Source organism: Dama dama, chromosome 2, assembly GCF_033118175.1.
Source record: "Dama dama isolate Ldn47 chromosome 2, ASM3311817v1, whole genome shotgun sequence".
In the NCBI taxonomy this organism is placed as follows: Eukaryota; Metazoa; Chordata; class Mammalia; order Artiodactyla; family Cervidae; genus Dama; species Dama dama.
Window position 1 is genome coordinate 7,612,198 of NC_083682.1, and position 16,383 is coordinate 7,628,580.

Here is a 16,383-nt window from a genome sequence, read left to right on the forward strand (position 1 = left end):
GTTTTAATAAAGTCTATCATTTATTTCCACCTGTTGGCTCCTTTTGGTCGGCAGGAAAAATGGAGGGGGGGGGGGAAGCTGGAGACCCAGGAGGAGCAGGTCAAATGCTTGATCCGCAGGGACCCCAGGCCTAGCCTGCAACCACTCTGGTGGACTTGACTTTGGGTCTGGGATCTTAGTGTCTCAGGCTTGAGAGAGAGCAACAGGGAAGGGCCCCCCAGACGCCCTCCCCTAACCCCTCCTCAGGCCCCCAGGTCCTAAGCTGGCCCGGCCATAAGCAAGGGTTCAGGAGGGGCCCACACGGATGTGAGGGTTCATGAGCGGGTCCAGGTTGGGGTCACTGTCAGCTGCAGCCCGGCCCAGGCGAGACATGAGGGCCAGTAGGGCCAGGAAGCCCAGCAGCCCCAGCAGCAGCAGCAGCCCCGCCCGCTGCAGCAGGGTCAGCGGCCGCTTACGGGACCCAGCCCGGCTCCTGGGGGGGTGAGGGGAAAGTCAGGTCAGGCCTCCGGTCCCTGGTGGCCCTGCGGCTGGGAGAGGAGTGCCAGCCACGACCCTCGTCTTCTGGCCCCAGTGCCACCAGCCCTGAGCCTTGTTTCCTCAAATGGGCCGTGGGGGCAGAGGGGGCGGCTCATCCCTGCGCCTGCCCGCTACAAGGATGATCGTGCAGCTCAAAGCAGCTGAGGCAACAGCTGTGTTCTGGAAGCCTGAATGTGTCAGGCGTAAGGGGTCACAAAGACTGGGAAGGTGTCAGAGCAGGAAGGGGCCTCAAGAGCCTGAGTCTGAACCTCATACGGAGCAGGTGAGGAAAGAGCTGGAGAGAGGCAGACCCCAGCCCAGGCCTCCGTGCAGGGCCCCAACACCAGGTCCCGTTACTACCCAGGACAGGCCTCCTTTATCATGAAACTGTCCTGCCAGGGCCTCTGGCTCTCACCACCCCACCTCCCCGTTCCTAGCATTCCCTGTTCCTGCCCCACCTGACCCCATGTACCTGAGCAGCTGGGCCAGCCAGCCCAGGGCTGGCCGGCGCCGGTACTTGTCATCATCGCAATCCCGGTGGAGGCCTGGTGCCCGCTCATCATCCCGCGTATCATACACCTTCCTCGGGGCTGAGGCTGCAGGGGCAGAGCCACCGGCATCCACAGGCTCAGGAAACTGGCCCAGAACGGGGTGGGGAGGGGGGAGGACAGGAGACCCCAGCCCTTCTCAGCCTGACAGAGCATCTTGGGGAGGTGATGCTCTTGGGGAGGTGGGGAGGTGATGTCTGATGAAACAGGAAGGGTTCTGTGGGTGGTGGGTGGACTACCAAGCTCCTCCATATACCCACCCCCCTTTCTATCCCCCTCTGGCCTGGACAATTCTCCAGCTCACCGTGAGTCAAAGGCTCGGGATTGCCCATGTGGATCACCGTGTGCTGCTCAGGCCGGCTCGGGGAAGCAGGGGGCCGGGGGACTTGGCTGTAGAAGGCTGGGGCAGCAGAAGCGCTGGCTGTCTCCTGTTCGGGGCTACCACTGGCTACAGACAGGAAGAGAGCGGTCAGCAGGGCAAGGAGGCAAGAACCCCATCAGCAGTGAAAACCACCACTTACCGTTAAAGCTGGACCAGTCAGAGAACTCGGAAGTGTTGAGAGGTTCAGGCTCTGGGCTCACCAGCTCGTCAATCTGGAGGAAAGAACTGATGTCACCAGTCTGCCCAGTGCTATCCGCACCCACTCCTCTGGCCCAGATGCGACCCAGGGCAGAAAGACTCTTACCAGAGGAAGACCCAGTCCTGCCCGGGCCCAGTTGACCGTGGCCAGCTTCTCTCTCAGCGCAGAGGCCACGGGGCCGGCCAGGTTAGTTGGAGGGAAGATGGGGCCACTGCAGCTGGGGCACTGGTAGCCAGCAGGTGCTGTGTTTCGGGGGAGCTGGGCAGCACGCTCATTGAGGCAGGCCCAGTGGAAGAGATCTTAGAGCCCATGAAGCAGTGAAGAAGAGACATGAAGAAGACACTTAGGACTCCTAGTCCACTAGCCCACTGCAGAGATATTTGCACACATCTTTGTAAGCCCAGGGCCCCCTCCTTCCCAGGTCAACTATATCAGTGTTCCTTAAGACTTTGGTCTTCCTGGCCACCACTATCTTGACTAAGACAAGGCAGATGCTACCAGGCTGCCCAGCCCACTAGGGGGTGGGGGGAGGTGGGAAGAATATGCCACCTACACTCTCCAGGAGTCCTCTCTGGACCTGCACTCATCATAAACTCACTGGGCTAAGAGCTCGAAAGGTTACTAGACATATACACAGGCAACTGTATGCATGTACACATCCATCGGCACAAATGCACACGTTTATATACACATTGTCAAACACAAGTGCCATCCCCTGTATCCACACTTATGGGCACACTAACTCTCACATACACTCAAGTATGCTAACACCCAAGCATTCACACCCAGGAATTCTGCAACCCCATAACGTGCTCATATGTTCACATACAACACTGACCCATTCACTCACCCACAGTACTAGTGAGCACAGATAAAGACACAATGCACATTTAATTCATGCACATATAAACACACACTCACAGTGAGAAACACATATGTTAAGTTCACTCTCTTACACTAGCTCCTTCAAAAAGTGGAGCTAAGGCTCTTACAGCAGAGTCGGGTCAAGATCACAACACATGCCTCTGCTGACTTCTTTTAACTGACGTTACTGTGGGAAACTCGGTTCCTCTCTGTGTAATGTTGCAATCAGAAATGGATCCTGAACGTCTAAGAGCCCCATGCTTTCAGCTCACTATAGGTACAACCGGCTACTGCTCACAGCCACAACCACACCCAAGAGATTGGCAGGGAGGAAACTAGAAGCTTAGTTTTTAGGGAAAAACACCAAGGCCTAGAAAGGGAAAATGACTTGCTTGAGCTCACACAGCAAGTAAGTTACCTAGTGGGACCAGAATCTGAGTTCCAGCCTCCCAAGCTTGAAAGTCTCACTGTCCTGATGCTTGGGGAGCCACTGGAAACCACTCACATTGGTCTTGTCCAGATCCCCACCCCCAAGGTGCCCGGGCCTCACCATAACAGATGAGGCGGGTTGTCTCCCGAGCAGCCAGGGGTATGTTACACAGGCGGCAATTGGGGTTGTAATCGCTATCTTGGAGCCACTGCAGGTAGGACTGGACGATGCACTGAAGTGGGAGAAGGAGGTCACACTGGAGCCAGGGCTCCACAGCCCATCTCCCCAAGGCCCAGGTGCCTCTTTTTCTGTCATCACAGAGAAGATTCATTCTTCTGTTTGACTAATCAATAAACATTCATTGAGCACACATCATGTGCCAGACTCTGTCTTAAGGACTGGGGATACAGCAGTGAAGAAAATAAACGAAGTCCCTGCCCTTGCGGAGCTTCCATTCTAGGGCCAGACCTTTCATAAATTTAGAGGAAGTCAGTAGGACCTGCCCACCTAGTGCGCTGCTCTACCCTGAACACCCACCTTGGCGTGATTGGCTACCAGGCAGTGCTCGCAGACGTTGACCCGGTGTTCGAAGCAGAATAGATTGGTCACCTTCCTCTTGGGGCACTTGCAAAGTCCCATAGTCGACCCTGAGGAAGGTGTCACAGTTGGCAGGGAGCCAGGTTCTTCTGACCTCTACACATTTACCAACCCAGTTTGTTTCCATTCTTAACTTCCCTAGACAGCGCTCGTATCCGCCCCAACCCCAAACTCCCGCCCACCATCCCTCTACATTCTGGGCCGCGGCCCCTGCATAAGTCCCGCCTCCTGAGACCCCCGCATTCGTCCCTCATCCCATCCTAGCGCAGGCCCCTCCATCAGTCTCTCCTATACCACCGGCCCCGCCCCCAGAGGGCCCTCCTGAGCCCCACCCCCTCCATGCCCCGCCCCCACCTTCTCCACAGACCCCACTCTCTGTGTTACTAATCGGCTGTGGCACCGGTCCCCACTGGCGCGAGCGCCGGGCCGAAGCGCGGAAGGTCAGACCACGTTCAGCCAAGCTCTCGCCCAGCTCTCCCCAGCTCAGAACGCTCCGATTATCCCTCGGCTGCCACGTCTCTTCCGGGTGCGGCGCGCGCTGATGACGTCAGGAGGTCAGTGACCCCTCCCCTGTAGACGCTAGACGTGGAGGCGGGTGGAAAAAGGAGTGATCGGAGCGCGGGGCCCTCCCCCTTACGTCACTTCCGCTTCCTCCTGGGCAAGGCGGGTAATTCGAACGCTTACCCTTCGGGTTGGCGCGAGCTCTGGTGGCGGTACCTGCGGCAGAGGGGATAGAGACCAAAGCTAGACATGTCCGAGAGACGAACCCGGTCCGGAGGGGCCGCCCAGTGCCCCGGTGAGCGGAGGGGGCGCGCGAAGGAGGTGGGGTTGAACCGTTTGAGGGACGCAGTTCGGTGAGGAACGCCCTCGCCCCCCGTCTCCTGGCCCGGAAGGCGCCCCCAAAGGGCCTGTTTGGGAACCTTTTCTCGCTTTCTTCAGAACCTGTTGTCTAGACTCTGAGGCCTAGAGTCCTCCCCTACCTCCTAAATTTTTCTGATTGCAGGACCCAGCGCCCCAACTCCCACTCGGTCTCTGCGGAGGTCCCAGCGGAAATCAGGCTCTGATCTCCCAAACACCGTCCCGGAAATCTGGCCTAAGGTGAGCCTCAGGTTCCTCCTGCCTCGGAAGCCCCTGGGCTAATGTAGACCTCATGTTCACTGCTCTTCTCCAGGCACCTCAGGAGGCTCCAGTCAGAAAGCCCATCGTCTTGAAGAAGATCGTGGCCCATACCGTAGAGGTGAGGGCTGAGAGAGGGGTTGTAGGTGGGGAGCCAGGATTGGAAGTCAGCTGTGTGATCAACTCGTCTCCACAGATCCCATCTGTTAACACTCCTCGAAGAAGCCCCCGGGTAAGTTCATTTTCATTTTCTTAGTTAAGGGGAATCCAGGACAGACACTCTAGAGCTGGGGCGGAATATAATGGCGGCTCATGTCTTGTGGCTCCACTGGTAAAGAATCCGCCTGCAATGCAGGAGACCTGGGTTCGATTCCTGGGTTGGGAAGATCCCCTGGAGAAGGGAAAGGCTACCCACTCCATTATTCTGGCCTGAAGAATTCCATGGACTACACAGTCGCAAAGAGTTGAACACAACTGAGCGACTTTCACTCACTCACTCATGTCTGCCCAGGGAGTTGTTTTTGCTGTATTTTGAAACAATTTGCCTTTGGACACCTACGTATGTTGTCAGGCTTGCTTACTTCCTGCACACTTGGTGCATTTAATGCCCTGGTATTCTCTACCATTTTCCTTTTAAAGTTGAGCTGGGTGTCACTACTCTTTCTTCTTTCTAGCCTCTTTTTCTCAGTAACCTATAATGTCGAACTGTTTTAGCAGAAGTTATTGTTAAAGGTGTCTCATTAACAGATCTGCACCTGAAGATATAATGAATAAGAAATGTTACCTGCCTTTGAGTAGCTTCCAAGGTTTGTAGTCAACTGGGGAGAAAAACAAGTGATAACATAGTATGCTGAGGACTATATTAAAGAAAGTAGTAGATGCTATAAAGGTATCTAACCCAGACCAGGTAGCTCAGGGAATGGTTCACAGAGGTGTTTGAACTGAGTCTTTGAAGACAAGTTAGCAGTGTTCCAGGCAAAGGAAGCTGTGTTTGTAGACACCTGGAGTCCACAAGGAAAAGCACAAGGTTTCAGGAACAGCACTTTTGGTGTGTCTGCAGTAGACCTTGTCAGGAGAGGGAGTGTGTTAAGCCAGAGCAGATCCTGATGAACTTGGACTTCATCCTTCGTTCTGTGGGCAGCTTTGGAGAGTCGCAAGGTAGTGACTGAGGCAGCCTTGGGTGTTTTAGAAAGATCCTTCTTGGGTCTAGTTGGAGAATGGGTTGGAGAAAGCCTTCTGGGGACTCCAAGACCAAGTAGGAGGACATCAAAGGAGTCCTAAAGTGAGACATTGGGAGCATGAAGTAAGGTAAAGGCGGAGTGTTGCTGGACTACTGCTGGAGAGCCCCATCACACAGGACTCAGCTCAGAGGATCCCTCCTCCCTGAATCCTTCCCGATAGGCATTATGAATAGCCAAGAGTACTTTGTATATTTGTTGTCTTGAGGGCAGAGACTTCTGTCTCCCTTATGGTGGCCATTCTTATTGGTTGAATGATAGATTCATGAGATATTGGACCAAAAAAATGTGCAAGGACTTGGATGGCTGTGGGGACTGACAAAGTGGTAGTCTGGGTGACCCTCGTTTTGTTCAGCATCCCTTTTACTAAGACTGATGGGATAGATTCCCCAGGGCCTGTAGCCAGGAAATGTCTCTCATGATAACTAATGTAATTCTATTAAACGACAAGGGTCACTAAATTTGTCCTGTTTCTCACCTTAGTTATCAGCAAGCTCAGTGTCAAGTTTTGTGAAAGTCAGTTGAGCCTCTATGTATTGAACACCTACTCCATGCAGGGCTCTGCTGAAGATGCTGGGCATAGGCCAGGTCAACCAGACAGATGACGACACCTGCTCACGTGTGACATGCACATTCTAGTTGAGGTCTCAGCCAACCAGCAAACAATCAAAATCAGGTAGTGATCCCACTGGCCAGGAAGGGGGTCACTGTGACAGAGAGTGATAGGCAGAGGTAAGGAGGGGCTGGTCTCAGTTCCATGGTAAGGGACCGTGCTGGGGTCCAGCCCCAGCAGGATCCAGGGGAACCCTCAGGATGAACGGCGTCGGTGAATGAGAGAGAGAGACAGTGAGACAAAGCTCGGGGCTGAGTCTGAAGTTTATTTTTGCACGGCCCCTTTATACCCTTAACAACATCTTTGGGGGAAGTGCATATTGCTTACACACAGGGCATCTCAATACATGACAGCAACTTGACCTTCAACAGAAACAGGATGTCACCCACATACTTTTTCGTTCACAAGAGTCTTTCTTATCATTTGGCCTTCAGGCCTGCTAACATTTTATGGCTTGCACCTGGCGTGACTTAAGCAACTTCAGTAGCCGACCCTGTTTTTCTTATAGTTAATCTATTTTCTTTCTAATAAGCGTCATCTCGATGGGAACTAGATAGGATTACATTTTTAGAGAACAGAAATGCGAAGGACTGCAGAAACAGCAGATATGGCACAAAACAGGCTCTTAGTCTAAAAGTTAACTACCTGCAAGAAGTCACCAGCTAATCTCTATCTAAAGTATTTTCTATTAGGCACATTTGTGGCTATCATATTTGTGGAGCTTTTCTCACCCCGTGAAGGGGCCTATGCTTAATAGTTTCTTTCGTTAGCATACTGTGCTTAGGATGTTTAGAACAATCAAGAGCATTTTGTGCAATGAGAGCACATATTTATCACACAAGCCAGAATGCCAGCAAAAGGGTTTGAATTGAAGCATTTCCTTCATCCCTGGCCCCTTCATAGGGTACCAGCGTCCAGGAGATTTATTAATTAGGGTTTTAAGTTGGTCTTTATTAAGTGAAAGAGGAGCAGGAGAGCTCTCGGCAGGCAACACAAGAATCCGCAGCAGGGCAAACAAGAACAGCAGAAAAGGGGGGAGGATACAGGGTGGGGTAGAGGCCGAGGCCAACCTGGAGGGTCCCTTATCCTAGATGGCCTTGCCTGTCAGGTTTTTTCCTCGTGACCTCGTCATGGATGGGGTCCCGGACGGCCTTGCCTGCCCGGTATTTTCTTCATGACCTTATCACGGGCAGGACCTCCCGTAACGGGCAGGACGGCCTCTCTGAGGAAGCAGCACTAGAGCTGAGACTGGAGTTATGAGAAACCAGTGTGTGAATGTCTTAATACACATGTCAGATTAAGTGCTTCCCTGTTTACAACGTTGCCATGGCTCTCTGGGCCTCCCCTTATAGTGGCCTGCGAAACACGCCCTATAACACCCACGTTACCTCTTGAATCCCATCATCAGTTTCTCGGCTCACTCCCTCTCACTTCACCCTCACTGCCTTTCTTGTTCCTTGACCCTGACTGGCACAGTTTCACCTCAGGACTTTGCCCTTTCTGTTCTCTACCTAGGACAGTTCTCCTCTGGATGACTGACTCCTTTGCTTCCTTCACGTGCTACCTCTATCTCGGTGAGACCTACATTGACCTACACCTACATAATATTCTAGCTCACCTCATATATGCTCCATCCTGTTCTGTTTTTTTTCCCAAAGTGCTTAACGCCTTGAACATATGACATGATTCCCCCTGTGGTCTGTTTTCCCCACTAGAATGGAAGCTCCGTGGAAACGGGTGTCTTCTCTGTTTTCTTCCCTGCTGTCTTCCCAGTGCCTGGCAGGTGACCAATAAGGACTTATTGACTGGATGGACATTTTAGGTCCTGTGGGTCTTTCTTTTCACCCTAAATCTCCTTGGGCCTTTCTTGAAGTAAGTAACACAGTTAAATAACTGGGAGGCATTCTCTCTTCTGTCCTGCTGCAGCTTGCTTCTTTATTGGAGAAAGAAAACAACCCTCCTAGCAAGAAGCTTACTAAGGAGGACCTCTTCCAGACCTGCAGTGTCCCTGTCACCGCCCCCTCCACTCCTGTGCTGTGCCCTGTGAATGCTGAGTCCAACTCCTGGAAAGGAGACTTGGACGCCAGAGACTTGGAAATGTCAAAGAAGGTCAGGCGCTCGTATAGCCGCCTGGAGACTCTGGGCTCTGCGTCCACCTCCACCCCAGGCCGCCGGTCCTGCTTTGGCTTTGAGGGGCTGCTGGCAGCTGAAGACTTGGCTGGAGTCTCGCCTGTGGTGGATTCAAAGTTGGCTGAGGTCCCCAGGGTCCCTGTGAAGCCCTGGGCCCCAGACACGACTCTCCCTGGAATCTCCCCTCTGGTTGTCAAAGAGAAACGAAAGAAGAAGAAGGTGCCGGAGATTTTGGTGAGTGAGGGGCAGGGGTCTTCCTCTGCTACCATGTCAGACACACGGGGAGACACATCAGGTCACAGGCAGGGCCGGGGCTCAGCCCTGGCTGTTGTGGTGGAAAGGCAGTGCCTGCAGAGTATGGGTGGAGATGCACAGCCGACATGCCCCCTTCGCCACTCACCTGCCCCCCATTTCTCTTCCCCCAGAAATCGGAGCTGGATGAGTGGGCCGCGGCCATGAATGCTGAGTTTGAAGCTGCTGAGCGCTTTGATCTCCTGGTTGAATGAGATGAAGTGGGGGTGTCCCTGGCCAGACTCTGCCCTCCTCCTGCTGTACATAGTTCCCTCTCCTTGTGGAAAAGATGCTTGGGGTCCCCTGCCCTGGTCTTGTTCCCCACGCATGTGCTGTTGCTGCATGTGAGGCCTGTCTTCTGGGGGATGGTGCAGCGGCGGCAGCCATCCAAGCTTCAGGAAATGGGACCTGCCTGGTCCAGCATCGCATTGGTGTCCCGTCTGTAGTCAGTGACCTATCATCCTCGCCCCCCGCCTCCCAGAGTAGCCCAGCCACTCTCCAGTCAGGCCACAGACTAGGGAGCAGGAATCACTGGCCCGGCCAGAGGAGGTTAAAGGGCTGGGGGTCAAGGGGAGAGAGGGCACTTCTCTGCTCCTGTGGGGAAGTGCCGCTGTTCTGCACCAGCCCACCGGAGACAGATGCAGGGGCCACAGCCAGCCTCGGGCTTTCTCTACTGAGTCACCTCTGCTGGGGCTTGGTTCCCCTCCTCAAGCCCATCTAGGTAGCGAAGCTTGGGTTTCCTCTTAGATTCTGTAGATGGTCCGGGAGCACTGGACCTGTGGATTGGAGAAGTCCTATCTGTGAGGAGGAATCTGGACCCTCGGCCTATGGAGTCTTTTTTGTAGAAGAGAGGGAGGCCTTGGTTGGGTCTCAGACGGTAAATGTCTACTACAGGGAAGCTGTATTTTATAGTTCTGTGTGTTGCTGCTGAGATGGTGGGTTAAATGCAGGCTAATGGAGCAATGGCTGCTTGAGGTGAAGAAGGTGTCTTGAGACAACATAGAACCTGAGGCTCAGGGATTCTGGGTCGATGCCTGCAGAGGGCCGGAAAGGGGCCCGTGGCTGAAGGTGCCCTCTCTTGTTACTCATACCTGTTTTTTACAAAGTGTACAGTTTACTCAGCTCTAGAAGAAAAACTTTGGGGTTGTATGGTCCTGTGACCTTAGTGTTTTGTAAAGTTCTAGGAAGCTTTTCTCACGTGCCAGAAAGGGGCCAGGTTGATAGCAGCTTTAACTTTCAGCTTCCTTAGGGTCCTCTCCCATGAGGACCCTGCCTGAGGTAGGTACTAGGAGTTGAACTGGGGGGAGAAAGGGGTCATCTCATTGTCTCTGGTGATCTGCATGCCCCATCCCTTGTTTCTCTTTTCTCAATATTGGTAAAAGGTGAGCATTCAAAGGCTGCCCAACCACAGCTTCCGCTGTATCCCAGGCCATTGTACCTTTTGATGATTATGGATTCATGGAAGTAGAAGCTGAGAGGAGTGTGGAGGGGCTAGTGGATAGCAGAGAACATTAGGGAAGATGAGTGTTTGCTTGGTTAGGGTCCTTTAAATGGCACAGGCCTGGTAGGTACCAGTTAAGCTCTGCAAGGCCTAGGAGCCCTAGGCTACCTGTCCAGTACTTCATGCTTTGTCACGCAAGCCCCTTTGCCAGGGTAAACCTAGACACCCTTGAACTGGACCATACCTGCAGAGTTGTCCTCGCTGACGAGCAGGACAACTCTGGGAAAATGTCTTTGTCCTGAAAGCCGGAAGTCACCAGATGATGTTGAGTTGATGTCATTACTACAGACTTCTCTCTGTCCCTGAAAAACTAAGAATAGAGTTTAAGAGAAAACTGGGACTTCTTTTTAAAATTAAAACAAACAAAAAAAAGTTTCTGCCTGTTCATAGACTCTTTTCTTTTGTTGGGTCAAAGGCAGAGCTGAGGGTGTGGGACCCAGGAAACCATGCTTTCTTTGGGCTGGTTGTCCGTTTTTAAGGGGGACTGCCAGCCTGTCCTCCAGTAGCCCTGTGGTAGATCACTCCCACCCCCAGGTCTGTGTTTTCTGTCCAGTCACTCCTCCAAGAAGGGGAACCCCATACCCTCGTGTCCCAGGAGGAAAGAAGTCGTTCTGGGGTGAGGCTGCTAAGAGCTTCATTCTTAGCACCTGGGCACCACCCCTCCACCCCTCCCTGAGTCCAGCTCTTGTGGACAGACTCCTGTGAAGGAGCCAGTTCCTCACTGGCTCAGCCTGGGTGCTCGACAGCAGTGGGTGCAGAATGCCCTGGGGAGCTAGTCAAAGCTGTGATTCCCAGGAATTCTCCCACCAGGCCAGAGGAGGCCCAGGGACATACATGCATCTTTATGCAGGTGGCACACCCACTCTCCCTTCCCTCATCCTTCCTACTCTTGCCCTTGCCTCCTAGTTTTTAGAATAAACACACCACCTCCTTGCTCAAGACTTTCTAGGGTTTTGTGGGGTTTTTTTGGCTGCACTGAATCTTGCTTGCAGCGTGCAGGTTTCTTTAGTTGCAGTGCACAGGCTCTCTAGTTGTGTGTGGGTTTAGTTGCCCAGTGGCATGTGGGATCTGACCAGGGATCGAACCTGCATCCCCTGCATTGGAAGGTGGATTCTTAACCACTGGACTACCAGGCAAATCTCAAGATTTACTAGTCTTTATCTCCAAACCATACGTCTCCACTGAGCTCAAACCAGAATCTAGAACTGTCTTCTAAAACAGTATCTCAACTCAGAAGTCATCTCAAATTCAGCTCATCCACCAGCGTGCCTTTTTCTGTGCTTCTCATGTTATTATCAACACCACCTGCTGACCCAGTCACACAGCCAGGAACTTGGGGTAGTCTGTAGTTCTACCCTCTCCTTCACCCCATTCCATCAGCTAAAACCTCCTCAACACCCCTCCATCCCACCTCTGTGGCCCCTGGACATTTGCTCTGGCCTCCTAGTGGATCTCCTTAGAATGAGTTTTCTAAGAAACAATATGATGCTGTTTCTCTCCTGCTTAAAACCCTTTGATACAGTAATCCCATGCATTATCTGACTCAATCCTTAACAACAGCCCTGTGTATCACGTGGATTTCTGTCCACTGTACCATCAGGCAAGTCCAGAGTGGTGTTTCTTTTTTTGTTTTTTTTTTATTTATTGTGGCAAAGTACATAACAAAATTTACCATTTTAAGCATCTTGAGTGTACAGTTTGGTAGCATTAAACACACAGCGCTGTGCAGCCATCACCATCACTCATCTCTAGAACCTTTTCATCCTCCCAAAGTCAAACTCTGTCCCTGTTAGACAGTAAGTCCCTATTCCCTATTGCCTCAGCTTCTGGCACCCACCATCCTACTTTCTGTCCATAAGGAGTCAGAGAATGTTTGCCGTTTTGTGTCTCATTTCTTTCTTAAAGTTTTTAAAATTTTGTTTATTTTTATTTTGGCTGCACTGGGTCTTCATCGTGCCACTCCGGCTTAGGTGCCCTGTGGCACATGGGATCTTGCATTGGAAGGCGGATTCTTAACCACTGAATCACCAGGGACATTCCTTTATGTCTCATTTCACTTAGCATGTTTTCAAGGTTCATCCATGTTGTAGCATGTGTCAGAATCAATTCCTTTTGAAGGCTGGATAACATTCCATCGTACCTATTGTATATAACAAAAATGTATATTGACACAATTCATTTCTGGGTACAATATCCAAAAGAAGTGAAAGCAGGGTCTCAAGATATTTGCACACCCATGTTCATAGGAACATTATTCACAATTGCCAAAAGTTGGAAATGGCACAAATATCCATTGATGGATGAATGGATAAAGTGTAATATATACATTTTTGTATATTCTATCATAGCTCTAAGTACACGAGTTTGATCTTTGGTCCAGGAATATCCCATGTGGTGCAGAGCCACTAAGCCCATGTGTCACAGCTGCCTAGCCTGTGCTCTAGAGCCTGTGAGCTACAACACAGCGCAGGTGCAACCACTGAACTCGTGTGCAACTACTGAACCCATGTGCAACTACTGAATCCATGCGCTTAGAGCCTGTGCTCTGCAAAAGAGAAGCCACCGCGATGAGAAGCCCACAATGAAGAGTAGCCCCTGCTCACCGTAACTTGAGAAAGCCTGCGTGCAGCAACAAAGGCCCAGCACAACCCCTCCAAAAATAAAAGCAGCCATAAGAAAAACACCCTTTGATGACTTTCCATTGTCCATGTAATCGTGTAATGGATGTTACCAGGTTTTGACTGCCCAGAGTGTCAACCCCTACAAATGATCCAACAGCAAGACCTGCTTTTCTCCTTGGACATGAAGGGGCCAGACACTTGCTTGCCCTGATCCCAGTGGCCAGAACATCGCATCTGACCTGAGTCAGCCAGTCAGACTGTGCATGAGGACCTGGACCGAGGACCAGGAGGTGAGGAAAGGATCGTTGAGGATTCAGTGAGGTGAAGGCCTCACAGATCCCGTGGCAACCCCGGACCTCTGTTCCAGTGTGGAGATGGCAGAGCACCCCAGTTGGGTCCTGGTGGGGCCCTCATGTGGTCCTGGGAGCCAGGACCCCGCACTCTGGCCCTGTGAGTCTTCTCCCTTAGAGTTCCCTGACTCCCCGGGTCCTTCCTCGTTTGCTCAAATTACCCAGTGCTGTTTCTCTTATTTGCAACCCAGAGCCCTGCTGGTCCAGACTGCTTGGTGGGACTCATGAGGACTCCAGGGTGAGGCTGCTGGCCAGGTCTCCGGTCTAGGGTCCAGAGAGCCAGTGCAGGCCCTGAGCTGCTGCAAGGTCCTCACCTGCTGAGTTCTGCCTTGATTAGGTGTGGCTTTGGCTCAAGTGTCACATCTGCTCAGTCTTTCCTACCCACCTGTCCCAAGGGTCCAATCCCTGATCGAGGAAGATCCCACGTGCCCCAGGCAACTAAGCCCCCGGGCCACAACTACTGAGCCGTGGGGCCCTAGAGCCTGTGCTCCACGACAAGAGAAGCTACCACAATGAGAAGCTTGTGCACCGCAACTGGAGAGTAGTCCCACTCACTGCAACTAGAGAATTGCCCGTGAAGTAACAAAGACCCAAAACAGCCAATATAAATAAATAAACATTAAAAAACAACAACAACTATAGGTTTCCCAGATATCTGAAAATAGAGCATTCCTGTGAAACCTTTTGTAAACCGAAGTGGTGTAAAGTGAAGAAGCCTTAGGACACAACAGCTTGCTCACAGAGACGTAGCATAAATCGAGGTGAAGCTCGGATGCTCACGGTGCTGCAGTGGCGGGTGCAGTTTCTGATGGAGGAGCCGGCAGGGCTATTCTGGCTGCTTGGGGTTCGAGCAGCCTCCATAACTGCTCCCTGCAAAACCAACACTGAACGCTGTTTTTGCTTCTTAACTTTTTTCCTAAAAATGAGAATTTTCTCCAGTTCCCTAAAACTGAAAATTTCTTTCGGTTAGCAAGAACAGGTGCTAAAGTCAGGTCTTTTCATAAACGCAGGTGGCAAAAAGTGAACTTTGGAAAAGTGGGGGATACCTGTCCCCATCTCGGCATTTTGGTGAGAATGAGAGGAAATGATACGAGTAAAGTGTTTATTTATTTATTTATATTTATTTATTTTTTTTTTTTGAGTAAAGTGTTTAGTACATGATAAGTACTCAGTGAACAATAGTTATTTACAGGTAGACCTGACCATGCCCATCTTTCTAACTCCCCAGACCACGTGCAGACCTCTTGCAGCACCGTTAAGCTCGCAGTCTGTCTGTTGGGCATACACACTTATACGGTAGTCTGAGCTCCAAGGGTGGAGGCAGAATCAGTATTTAGCTCTGTCCTCCCAGTGTCCAGGCGCGTGAAGGATGAAGAGGGGTGATGCTTTCCCTCCAGCCTGGCCCATGGCTGCTCACACCCTCCTGGAGAGCTTAGAGCACCCTGGAGGAAAGAGGGGCAGGGTGAGTCAGAAGCAGTGGCACCTGGGTGGCCTGAGGCAAGCATTGAGCCCTCAGCTTCCCCCAGTACGAATCCTGGACCCAACCACAGGGTTCACACTGATCCCCACGGCCCTGGATGTTAGACTTTGCTCTCTTGCACAGGACAGCTCCAAACCCAGCACCGCGCCCCCCGCCCCCCGCCCTCATCCTGAGTCCTGAGCCCCTGCAACCTGCCACCTCTTCAGGCTTTAATGAAGTTCCATCAGACTGGAACTCAGAAAGCCCTGGGTCTGAGCCCCACTTTTGTCTCTTCTGAGACCATAACCAAGTTACTTAACCTCTTTGAGTCTCGCTTTTCTCTTATGAAAAGTGGAGCTGATCCCACCTCTATGACAGAGTTGCTTTGGTCAACTGGTTGTCTAGGTTGATGGTCACATGCATAGCTCCTGGTAGAATATGTAATAACTGACCACTGGCGTCCTTATATGAGGTCCATAACAGACTCCCCAAGGGAGGGAATTCCTTTTGTATTCTCTCCACATTCAGGGCAGGGCCCGGTACAAAATCAAGGCTCGGTAAATATTTGTGGAGTGGAATTCCAGTTGAACTATTTCAAATCCTAAAAGATGATGCTGTGAAAATGCTGGACTCAATATGCCAACAGATTTGGAAAACTCAGAAGTGGCCACAGGACTGGAAAAAGTCAGTTTTCTTTTCATTCCCAAAGAAAGGCAATGCCAAAGAATGCTCAAACTACTGCATAATTGTACTTATCTCACATGCTAGCAAAGTAATGCTCAAAATTCTCCAAGCCAGGCTTCAACAGTATGTGAACTGTGAACTGATGTTCAAGCTGAATTTAGAAAAGGCAGAGGAACCAGAAATCAAATTGCCAACATCATCTGGATCATCACAAAAGCAAGAGAGTTCCAGAAAAACATCTACTTTTGCTTTATTGACTGTGCCAAAGCCTTTGACTGTGTGGATCAAAACAAACTGGAAAATTCTGAAAGAGATGGGAATATCAGACCACCTGACCTGCCTCCTGAGAAACCTGTATGCAGGTCAAGAAGCAACAGTTAGAACCCAGTGTGGAACAACAGACTGGTTCCAAACTGGGAAAGGACTACTTCAAGGCTGTATATTGTCACCCTGCTTATTTAACTTAGATGCAGAGTACATCACGCGAAATGCTGGACTGGCTGAACCACCATCTGGAATCAAGATTGCTGGGAGAAATATCAATAACCTCAGATATGCAGATGACAACACCCTTATGGCAGAAAGTGAAGAAGAACTGAAGAGCCTCTTGATGAAAGTGAAAGAGGAGAGTGAAAAAGTTGGCTTAAAACAACATTCATAAAACTAAGATCATAGCATCTGGTCCCATCAATTCATGGCAAATAGGTGGGGAAACAATGGAAAAAGTGAGAGACTTTATTTTCTTGGGCTCCAAAATCACTGCAGATGGTGACTGCAGCCATGAAATTAAAAGACGCTCCTTGGAAGAAAAACTATGACCAAGCTAGACAGCGTATTAAAAAGC

At 51.2% G+C, this 16,383-nt stretch overlaps 2 protein-coding genes across 4 annotated transcripts; one reads left to right on the forward strand and one right to left on the reverse strand.

The window, feature by feature from the left end:
• Window position 1: 1 nt before the first annotated feature.
• On the reverse strand, window positions 2-4,080 carry ZFPL1 (zinc finger protein like 1). Of its 2 annotated transcripts, none has more exons than XM_061164039.1 (8): window positions 3,904-4,080; window positions 3,477-3,586; window positions 3,060-3,171; window positions 1,751-1,944; window positions 1,586-1,658; window positions 1,369-1,512; window positions 989-1,112; window positions 2-472 (listed from the first exon to the last, which is right to left on the reverse strand). In XM_061164039.1, exons 2-8 carry the CDS (start codon window positions 3,576-3,578, stop codon window positions 286-288), a joined length of 936 nt encoding a protein of 311 aa, XP_061020022.1. In that variant the 5' UTR covers window positions 3,579-3,586; window positions 3,904-4,080; the 3' UTR covers window positions 2-285. The 2 variants fall into 2 exon arrangements, with proteins under 2 accessions (XP_061020022.1, XP_061020032.1); XM_061164049.1 differs by having other exon boundaries at window positions 3,891-4,080.
• A 94-nt stretch (window positions 4,081-4,174) lies between these two features.
• Window positions 4,175-13,127, forward strand: CDCA5 (cell division cycle associated 5). 2 transcript variants are annotated; one of them, XM_061164067.1, is made up of 6 exons: window positions 4,175-4,332; window positions 4,540-4,634; window positions 4,708-4,773; window positions 4,849-4,884; window positions 8,430-8,867; window positions 9,059-13,127. In XM_061164067.1, the coding sequence occupies exons 1-6, from the start codon at window positions 4,287-4,289 to the stop codon at window positions 9,137-9,139; spliced, it is 762 nt and encodes a 253-aa protein (XP_061020050.1). In that variant the 5' UTR covers window positions 4,175-4,286; the 3' UTR covers window positions 9,140-13,127. The 2 variants fall into 2 exon arrangements, with proteins under 2 accessions (XP_061020050.1, XP_061020042.1); XM_061164059.1 differs by having other exon boundaries at window positions 4,708-4,884; window positions 9,059-13,122.
• Window positions 13,128-16,383: the final 3,256 nt, after the last annotated feature.